The sequence below is a fragment of the Scyliorhinus torazame genome, chromosome 31 (genome assembly GCF_047496885.1).
Source record: "Scyliorhinus torazame isolate Kashiwa2021f chromosome 31, sScyTor2.1, whole genome shotgun sequence".
NCBI classification, from domain to species: domain Eukaryota; kingdom Metazoa; phylum Chordata; class Chondrichthyes; order Carcharhiniformes; family Scyliorhinidae; genus Scyliorhinus; species Scyliorhinus torazame.
Window position 1 is genome coordinate 20,502,615 of NC_092737.1, and position 10,521 is coordinate 20,513,135.

Genomic DNA, 10,521 nt, shown 5'->3' on the forward strand with positions numbered 1-10,521 from the left:
CATCGGACGGGGTATTGAGTATAAAAGCTCGAAAATTGTTACAGTTATATAGAACGTTGGTGAGGCCACATTTGGAATACTGTGTCCCATTCTGGTCACCGCACCCCAGAAGGACGTGGAGGCTTTGGAGAGAGTACAGAAAAGGTTCACCAGGATGTTGCCTGGTAAGGAGGGTGTTAGCTATGAGGAGAGATTGAATAAACTGGGATTGTTCTCCCTAGAGAGACGGAGGCCGAGGGGCGACCTGATAGAAGTTTACAAAATTATGAGGGGTATAGATAGGGTGAACAGTCGGAGGCTTTTTCCCCAGGGCGGAAATGACAATTACAAGGGGGCACAGGTTCAAGGTGAGGGGGGAAAGGTTCAGTGGAGATGTGCGGCGGAAGCTTTTTACACAGAGGGTGGTGGTGGCCTGGAATGCACGGCCAAGTGAGGTGGTTGCGGCAGATACGTTACCGACCTTTAAGAATTATCTGGATAGGCACATGAACAGACGGGGTGTGGAAGGACACAGGCGGGTGTTCCGGATAGGACAGTGATCGGCGCAGGCTTGGAGGGCCGAAGGGCCTGTTCCTGTGCTGTATTGGTCTTTGTTCTTAGATTATATTTCAGGTCTTTTCCAGATTTTAAAAATAAATTTAGACTACCCAATTCATTTCCCCCCCCCCCCCAGTTAAGGGGTAATTCACCTCCCCTGCAAATCTTTGGGTTGTGGGGGGGGGGCGGGGGGATGTGCAAACTCCACACGGACAGTGACCCGGGACCTCGGCGCCGTGAGGCAGCAGTGCTAACCACTGTGCCGCCCCCGTCTTTTCCAGACTTGAACCGTAGACATCCCGGCTCTCTTTCCCCGCCCCCCTCCCCCCCCCCCCCCCCCCTCTTAACCCTGCTTCACCACCACCCCCTTACTGGCACCGAGGCTCTCCCACTCCCACCACAAGCAAGGGGAAATCCCCTAATCGGGTTCCTCCCCCCCCCCCCCCCCCCGAGGGCCCGCTGCGGTAGTACCTGTGGTGATATGCATCACTGTAAATACACAAGGGGTTAAAGTAAATACACTACCACTAAGTAAACACTAGAGGGAGCACCAGTGACATCATGACATGCAGACATGCAGCTAATGAACACATAGAATAGGACACGGCCAATGGGCAGTCAAGACACCCAGAGGTGACACTACCATAAGGGGGCATTACACAACCCATATATAAGGACAGGGCACACATGCTCTGTCTCTTTCCACAGGCGACACTCGGAGAGTAGGACAGGGGCAGGTCAGAAGCATCACACCCACCACGTGGCTTAGAGCAGACTGGTTAGTTAGACTGAGTTACTGTAGCAAGATTAGCAGGAGAGTCGAACTCAGAGAGAACTGTGCTAATGGTTCAATAAATCACATTGAACTTACTTCAAAGTCTGGAGTATCTTTTGGTCAAAGCTGCATCGAGTTGCAGCCTGTGTTATCCCAGAGTACACAACACGACAGTGCCGACCTGGCAATCAGTGCCAAGGTGCCAGTGCCCGGGCACGTCCCTCACCACCCGAGGTCTACATCTACCTCCGCGTCCCTCCGGCATTGGTCGGCGTGACATGATTTCCGTTCTTGAAGAACAGGAGCGATTGGGCCCGACCCGATGCCTGGGTGGGTGGGTGGGGTGGAGTAGGTATGGGCGGACGTTACGGCCTCAAGGCTGGTAAATAGATCTTAAATTATTAAAACGTAGGGAGATCAGGTTCACGTCCTGTTTAAGTTGCCGGGGGCGTGTTTGGGGGGGGGGAGGGGAGTCCACCATCTGCCCATTCCATTGGCGGCCCCGGCCCTGGACGGAAATCACAGTCGACCGACTCCGCTTTCCTCTCTCGCACCAGCTGACACCGGTACTCGGACGGCAGGAGAGCCTGTTCCTGTGCCGTACTGTGTCGAACCTCGGGGGGGGGGGGGGGGGGGGGGGGGCCAGCATCGTGTAGGGGTAGAGCCCGCCCACCGCTACCTGACCTGCACGGGCAGCGACCCCCCCCCCCCCAATGGTCTAATGTCTCCTTCATCGCCACAGGTCGAGAGCCCCAAGTGGAACGACCAGACCATCTACAGCCAGACCCTGAGCTCGAACCCGGACTACGCCGACAATATGTATGTACCATCGGGGAGAGGGGGGGCGGCCTGCAGCGGGCCGGTGACGAGACGGGATTGCGACGGGGGAGACGGACGGACCGGGGGGGGGGGGTGTAATTACTAATTAATTTGACGTACGTGCATCCCGACGAATATAAAAATGGGAATGAACCTGCAGGACGAGGGGGGGTGAAGTGAGCGAGTGGGACTAACAGTGGTGCCCTGGTGGGGAGTCGGTACAGGCTCGATGGGCCGAGTGGTCGGCCCTCGGCGCTGCGAACGGGTCTCTCAGGCCGCCCTCTCTTGCCCGATGGGTGGTGGGGGGGGGGGGGGGGGGGTTGGGAAGCAGATGCAACCCTTAGCTTTTACAAAAAGGGGGAATTGTATAAATATATAATAAATCTGCGGGGCCAGTGTGGATGCGGGTGGGGTGGGGGAGTGGGATTAATTAGATCGCACTGTCAAAGGGCCAGCCAGCCCAAGATGGGCAGAACAGCCTCCTTCTGTGCTGTTTTATTCTGGGGAAGCCTTCGCGGTCTGACGGGCGAACGTCTTATTCATTACGTTGTTACGGTTTCGTGGCAGGTACGTTACGAGCGATGGGTTTGTGGTAAATGGGGATGTCTGGGGCACTGGGTTGGGTGGGAGGGAAGTCAGTGAACGCTCTCCAGCAAGACAGCCCGCCTCGCCTTTGGTTTTGACTTGACGTGGGGGGAACAGCTAGCACGGCGCACACCATACCGGAACCAGTCAGGACACAAGGCAGGGGTCGGAGATAGACGCCAGCTGGTTTTAAAGGTAGCTAATGTCGGATGGCGAGGTGTAACTGGTTCAGTTTTCTCCCCGCAGCATAAAGCCACTGACCATGGACAGTAGTGCCTACCCCTTCACCGCCTTTGCTGGCGTCCAGCTATGGAGCTCAGCTTCCGTGAGGTGAGTCACCAGAAGACAGAGGAGCAGAATTAGGCCATTCGGCCCATCGAGTCTGCTCCGCCATTCAATCATGGCGGATATTTTTCTCACCCCCATTCTCCGGTCTTCTCCCCATAACCCCTGATCCCCTCATTAATCAAGAACCTATCTATCTCTGTCTTAAAGACACTCAGTGATTTGGCCTCCACAGCCTTCTGCGGCAAAGAGTTCCACAGATTCACCACCCTCTGGCTGAAGAAGTTCCTCTTCATCTCTGATTGTGTCCTCTGCTTCTAGTTTCTCCTACAAGTGGAAACATCCTCTCCACGTCCACTCTATCCGGGCCTCGCAGTATCCTGCAAGTTTCAATAAGATCCCCCCCTCATCCTTCTAAACTCCCAACGAGTACAGACCCAGAGTCCTCAACCGTTCCTCGCACGACAAGCTCTTCATTCCAGGGATCGTTCTTGTGAGCCTCCTCTGGACCCTTTCCAAGGCCCCAAACACATCCTTCCTTGGATACGGGGACCAAAATGGGAGCTGCAGTCTGTCCCCGATCCCAACAATAACCTGCCTTTATACAGCACCGTCAACATGTCAAACAGCCTGATGCTTCACAAGGGCAATCATCATCGGATAGAAGTTGACATCGAACCGCTCCTTGTTAAGGAGCGTCTTATGCGAAGGAGAGAGGGAAAGACAGAGAGAGGGAGGGAGGGAAAGAGAGAGAGGGAGGGAGGGAAAGAGAGAGAGGGAGGGAGGGAAAGAGAGAGAGGGAGGGAGGGAAAGAGAGAGAGGGAGGGAGGGAAAGAGGGAGGGAGGGAAAGAGAGAGAGAGGGAAAGAGAGAGAGAGTGAGGGAAAGAGAGAGAGGGAAAGAGAGAGAGGGAAAGAGAGAGAGGGAAAGAGAGAGAGGGAACGAGAGAGAGGGAACGAGAGAGAGGGAACGAGAGAGAGGGAACGAGAGAGAGGGAACGAGAGAGAGGGAACGAGAGAGAGGGAACGAGAGAGAGGGAACGAGAGAGAGGGAACGAGAGAGAGGGAACGAGAGAGAGGGAACGAGAGAGAGGGAACGAGAGAGAGGGAACGAGAGAGAGGGAACGAGAGAGAGGGAACGAGAGAGAGGGAACGAGAGAGAGGGAACGAGAGAGAGGGAACAATAGAGAGGGAACGAGAGAGAGGGAAGGAGCGAGAGAGAGTGAAAGAAAGAGCGAGACAGGGAAAGCTAGATCGAGGGAAAGAGGGTGAAAGAGAGAAAGAGAGAGAGGAGAGAGAGAGAGACACAGAGAGAGAGAAGGAAAGAGACAGAGAGAAAAAGAGGGAAAGAGAGAGAGGGGAGAGAGAGAGGGAAAGAGAGAGAGGGGGTAAGAGAGAGGAGAGAGAGAGAGAAGAGAGGGGGGGGAGGGGAGAGAGAGAGAAAGGCGGACAGGTTTCGGGAGAGGGATTCCGGAGCTTAGGGCCCCAGGCAGCTGAAGGCACGGCCACCAAGTGTGGAAGGATGGGAACCTGGGACACTCAGGTGTCCGAAATTGGAGGAGCGTGGGGCAACGCGGAGGGTTGTGGCGCTGAAGGAGGTTACTGAGGAAAGGAGTGGGCTAGAGGAGGGCAGATTGAAGGGGACGTGTTCTGGTTTACCGATGGGGGTAGAGCGGCCAGGAGAGCCTCAGGGAGGATAGGTGTGGCGGGCAGAGAGGAGCCATGTTTCCTATTATTCCGTCGGTGCTTAGTTTCCGAAGGCCGGACTGGGGCCTGTGATCTCCGATCCGCCAATCGGGCCTGGCCCAGTCGGGATCCGAGCTCGCTGCTCGAGTAGAGAGCTCAGACCTGCCGCGGGAAACCTGCCGTCGGCTCCCCGTTGGCCATTCCCTACCCCCCCCCCCCCCCCCCCCCCCCCCACCCTCAGTGAGAGGAAGCTGGACAGGCCCATGGCACCACTCCAGGGAGCGACGGGTGTGTCCTGGCCCGCGGATCGTGTCAGCCATCAGCCCCGTCTCCTCACTCGGCCCTCGTCCGCGAGTCCGAGACACAAATGTTTCGCGTTCCCCCTCCGAGCCACTCGCCGCCCCGACTTGGAAATAAATTGGCCGTTCCTTCCTGGGTCTCCCTCCCTAACAGCACTGTGGGTGTGCCTACAGAGCACGGGACTGCAGCGGGTCCAAGAAGACGCCTGGCCCACCGCCTTCTCAATTAAGGATGGGCAGAAAATGCTGGGCCCAGCACATGCCGGGAACGAATAGAATAACAAATAATTTGAGGCCGACACTCACGGCGTCAGTACTGAGGGAGTGCCGCACTGTCAGAGGGTCAGTACTGAGGGAGTGCCGCACTGTCAGAGGGTAGGTACTGAGGGAGTGCCGCACTGTCAGAGGGTCAGTACTGAGGGAGTGCCGCACTGTCAGAGGGTCAGTACTGAGGGAGTGCCGCACTGTCGGGGGGTCAGTACTGAGGGAGTGCCGCACTGTCGGGGGGTCAGTACTGAGGGAGTGCCGCACTGGCGGGGGGTCAGTACTGAGGGAGTGCCGCACTGTCAGAGGGTCAGTACTGAGGAGTGCCGCACTGTCGGGGGGTCAGTACTGAGGGAGCGCCGCACTGTCCGAGGGTCAGTACTGAGGGAGCGCCGCACTGTCCGAGGGTCAGTACTGAGGGAGCGCCGCACTGTCAGAGGGTCAGTACTGAGGGAGTGCCGCACTGTCAGAGGGTCAGTACTGAGGGAGTGCCGCACTGTCGGGGGGTCAGTACTGAGGGAGTGCCGCACTGTCGGGGGGTCAGTACTGAGGGATTGCCGCACTGTCAGAGGGTCAGTACTGAGGGAGTGCCGCACTGTCGGGGGGTCAGTACTGAGGGAGCGCCGCACTGTCCGAGGGTCAGTACTGAGGGAGCGCCGCACTGTCCGAGGGTCAGTACTGAGGGAGTGCTGCACTGTCCGAGGGTCAGTACTGAGGGAGTGCCGCACTGTCAGAGGGTCAGTACTGAGGGAGTGCCGCACTGTCAGAGGGTCAGTACTGAGGGAGTGCCGCACTGTCCGACGGTCAGTACTGAGGGAGTGCCGCACTGTCCGAGGGTCAGTACTGAGGGAGTGCCGCACTGTCCGAGGGTCAGTACTGAGGGAGTGCCGCACTGTCCGAGGGTCAGTACTGAGGGAGTGCCGCACTGTCCGAGGGTCAGTACTGAGGGAGTGCCGCACTGTCCGAGGGTCAGTACTGAGGGAGTGCCGCACTGTCCGAGGGTCAGTACTGAGGGAGTGCCGCACTGTCCGAGGGTCAGTACTGAGGGAGTGCCGCACTGTCAGAGGGTCAGTACTGAGGGAGTGCCGCACTGTCAGAGGGTCAGTACTGAGGGAGTGCCGCACTGGCGGGGGGTCAGTACTGAGGGAGTGCCGCACTGTCAGAGGGTCAGTACTGAGGGAGTGCCGCACTGTCGGGGGGTCAGTAACTGAGGGAGGGCCGCACTGTTCGAGGGTCAGTACTGAGGGAGCGCCGCACTGTTCCGAGGGTCAGTACTGAGGGAGCGCCGCACTGTCCGAGGGTCAGTACTGAGGGAGTGACGCACTGTCGGGGGGTCAGTACTGAGGGAGTGCCGCACTGTCGGGGGGTCAGTACTGAGGGATTGCCGCACTGTCAGAGGGTCAGTACTGAGGGAGTGCCGCACTGTCGGGGGGTCAGTACTGAGGGAGCGCCGCACTGTCCGAGGGTCAGTACTGAGGGAGTGCCGCACTGTCAGAGGGTCAGTACTGAGGGAGTGCCGCACTGTCCGAGGGTCAGTACTGAGGGAGTGCCGCACTGTCCGAGGGTCAGTACTGAGGGAGTGCCGCACTGTCCGAGGGTCAGTACTGAGGGAGTGCCGCACTGTCCGAGGGTCAGTACTGAGGGAGTGCCGCACTGTCCGAGGGTCAGTACTGAGGAGTGCCGCACTGTCAGAGGGTCAGTACTGAGGGAGTGCCGCACTGTCCGAGGGTCAGTACTGAGGGAGTGCCGCACTGTCCGAGGGTCAGTACTGAGGGAGTGCCGCACTGTCAGAGGGTCAGTACTGAGGGAGCGCTGCACTGTCAGAGGGTCAGTACTGAGGGAGTGCTGCACTGTCAGAGGGTCAGTACCGAGGGAGTGCCGCACTGTCAGAGGCACTGTCTTTTGGGCAAGGCTGAATCCTCATCTGCCTTCTCGGGCACAAAGGCCCCATGGGAGATTCAGCGGTCCTGACTCAGCAGCCCCCCCCCCCCCCCCCCCCCGCCTGCACGGGGAGGTGGGAGACCCCCGGTGTCCGGTGCGCCAGGGTCCCGGGACGGGTCTGACGAGGTGTCATTCTCTCCCCGCAGTTCTACAGTGTCTATTCGTTTCTGGACACGAAACTGGACACCTACAAGGCGCTGGACAAGCGGCTGAACGGCAGACTGCCAGGCATCACCCGCGCGGTGGCGGAGGTCATGGGTCAGATGGCCATCATACTGACCCACAACGAGAGGCTGCACCTGAACTATGAGGTGTACAGTGATGTGACTCTGAACTACTTCACCCAACTCCAGGGCTTCGCAGAGGAGCTAAAGGTACAAATTCTACAAGACCAACATCCAGACCTTTGCAAAACTCTGTACCTAACCTCGTGCTGTACCTGTCCTGGGAGTGTTTGATGGGGACAGTGTCGAGGGAGCTTTACTCTGTATCTAACCCCGTGCTGTACCTGTCCTGGGAGTGTGGGATGGGGACAGTGTAGAGGGAGCTTTACTCTGTATCTAACCCCGTGCTGTACCTGTCCTGGGAGTGTTTGATGGGGACAGTGTCCGAGGGAGCTTTACTCTGTATCTCACCCTGTGCTGTACCTGTCCTGGGAGTGTTTGATGGGGACAGTGTACAGGGAGCTTTACTCTGTATCTAACCCTGTGCTGTACCTGTCCTGGGAGTGTTTGATGGGGACAGTGTAGAGGGAGCTTTACTCTGTATCTAACCCTGTGCTGTACCTGTCCTGGGTGTGTTTGATGGGGACAGTGTAGAGGGAGCTTTACACTGTATCTAACCCCGTGCTGTACCTGCCCTGGGAGTGTTTGATGGGGACAGTATAGAGGGAGCTTTACTCTGTATCTAACCCTGTGCTGTACCTGTCCTGGGTGTGTTTGATGGGGACAGTATAGAGGGAGCTTTACTCTGTATCTAACCCTGTGCTGTACCTGTCCTGGGTGTGTTTGATGGGGACAGTGTAGAGGGAGCTTTACTCTGTATCTATCCCTGTGCTGTACCTGTCCTGGGAGTGTTTAATGAGGACAGTGTAGAGGGAGCTTTACTCTGTTTCTAACCCTGTGCTGTACCTGTCCTGGGGGTGTTTGATGGGGGACAGTGTACAGGGCGGTTGAAAGGATAAAGGGCTGGATAACAAATTGTGGTAGTCACCACTGATGTATATATTGTATATATACGATGTTGATATAGGTGCTTTACGGTAAGGCCCCTGTACTACAGGTACGGGGGTAGATCCCTGCCTGCTGGTTCCGCCCAGTAGGCGGAGTATAAATATGTGTGCTCCCAGTACAGCAGCCATTTCGTCAGCTGCTGTAGGAGGCCACACATCTCAGTGTAATAAAGCCTCGATTACACCCTACTCTTGTCTTTGTCTAATTGATTGTGCCTCACAATACCAAAATAATTGTTTTTGCTAAAAAAATGTATGAAAAAGAATGACCCCCTCTCTCTTTTTCTCTCCAATTCTCCTCTGTCCGTCCCCTCTCTTTCTCCCCCTCCCCACTTCTCTCCTAACTCCCTGCTTTTTCGGCCTACTCAAGAGTCGGGGCCTGACTCTCCAGTGGTTGTATTCGGCCAGGGGAGATTTTATACGCTCAGCGGAAAGATTGACTCATCTGATCAGCTCATCGGACGAGGGAAACGAGAGGCTGAATCGCATCTACAACGATAAGATAATGAGGGTAATTTACAGCTGTTTGTAAAAGGGGGGTTCGGAGCTCTGATTACACCCCGCAAAGGCCGGTGAATCCCTCCCCCTTGGCGGATCGACGGAGAAGCTGGGGCCGTTTTCCTCGGAGGAGAGACGGCCTAGAGGGTTGTAGGAATGGAGTTATCCTGGTGGGTGGGGAAGGTGAAAGATTTGTGACAGAGGGGGATCTGTATTGAGGGGGGTAAGTGAAGGGGGGCAGAGTGGTTAGCACTGCTGCCTCACAGCACCAGGGTCCGATTCCGGCCTCGGGTCACAGCCTGCGCATTCTCCCCGTGTGCGCGTGGGTTTCCTCTGGGTCCTCCGGTTTCCTCCCACAGTCCAAAGATGTGCGGGTTAGGTGGATTGGCCATGCTAAAATTGCCCCTTAGTGTCCAACGGTTAGGTGGGGTTACGGGAATAGGGCGGGGGAGTCGGCCTGGGTAGGGTGCTCCTTCAGAGGGTCGGTGCAGACTCGATGGGCCGAATGGCCTCCTTCTCCACTGCTAGGATTCTATGATGTGTGAAGGATGATGGGTTGGGGGTATCTGAGGGGGGGGGATATCCGTGAAGGGGGAGGTGTGCAAAGGGGTGGGTATGATTGAAGGGGAGGGGTGGTGATTGTAAGGGGGGACGGCTTGAAACGGGAAACAAGAGATTTAATTTTTGTTCTGGAATGTTCCCGACAGGTGGAGTTCTACTTCCTGTCCCAGTACGTCTCGGCGACGGAGGCGCCTTTCCGGCACATTCTACATGGGCAGGGCGACCACACGCTGGGCGCGCTTTACAAACACTTCCAGCTGCTGCGGGTGGACCCGTCAAAGTTCGACGAGAAGAGGTTTCGCAAACAGCTGGCTCTGGTAACCTGGACCTTACAGGGAGCGGCTAACGCCTTGAGTGGCGACGTCTGGAGCATTGACAACAACAGCTTTTAACGGCCAAACTCCCGATCGGGGGATTTCGGATTCCAGCTCGCGGGTTGTGCGCGCACCTGCTCCCCTGTCTCCCGCCCTCGTTTTAAAAAAAATCTCTCCCCTTCCCCCTCTCCACCCCCCCCCTGCTCTCTCCCTCTCCCCTCGGTCTCCCCCTCCACCCCCTGCTCTCTCCTCTGTCTCCCCCTCCATCTTCTCTTTGAGAATGAAGCCCTGGCCTCTTCAATCCAATTGCTGCATTAAGAGTCGGTGTTACCCACATCCTGTTTGTAAAACAAAAGTCGGAATTGAAGATGATTCGACAAGTTCACCGACAGCAACTGAAACTATATCACGCGTTTGTCCACCCATACTTGTGCCTAAGCTCTGGTTGTCATTAATGATTGTTTAATTTATCAGGGGCAGTGATCACTATAAATTATTTATAAAGTCATGTATTAATATATCATTAATTATCGGGAGCAGTGTCTTCCATAATTATAACAGTTATACCGCCTTCGCATCGGTTTATAAAGAACCAGGGTGTCATAGGAGCGATGAGGTGTTGGCAATGTGCAGGATGATCAGGCAAACCATTTGTCCCCCAGTCTCTAGGGCAGCCATTACGTCCCTCAGCTCTTAGAACGGCCATTTGCAGTGTCCTCCAGCTGGAG

The 10,521-nt window shown here is 56.5% G+C and overlaps 1 protein-coding gene across 1 annotated transcript in view; it reads left to right on the top strand.

Annotated features, from left to right (window-relative positions):
* LOC140404751 (transferrin receptor protein 2-like) overlaps window positions 1-10,301 on the top strand; it is a 75,434-nt gene extending 65,133 nt beyond the window's left edge. Inside the window, 6 exon segments of the mRNA XM_072493465.1 lie at window positions 2,055-2,131; window positions 2,963-3,015; window positions 3,018-3,046; window positions 7,336-7,563; window positions 8,791-8,931; window positions 9,626-10,301. Of these exon segments, the coding sequence (XP_072349566.1) occupies window positions 2,055-2,131; window positions 2,963-3,015; window positions 3,018-3,046; window positions 7,336-7,563; window positions 8,791-8,931; window positions 9,626-9,871 (774 nt within the window). The 3' untranslated portion in view covers window positions 9,872-10,301.
* The last annotated feature ends 220 nt before the right edge of the window (window positions 10,302-10,521 follow it).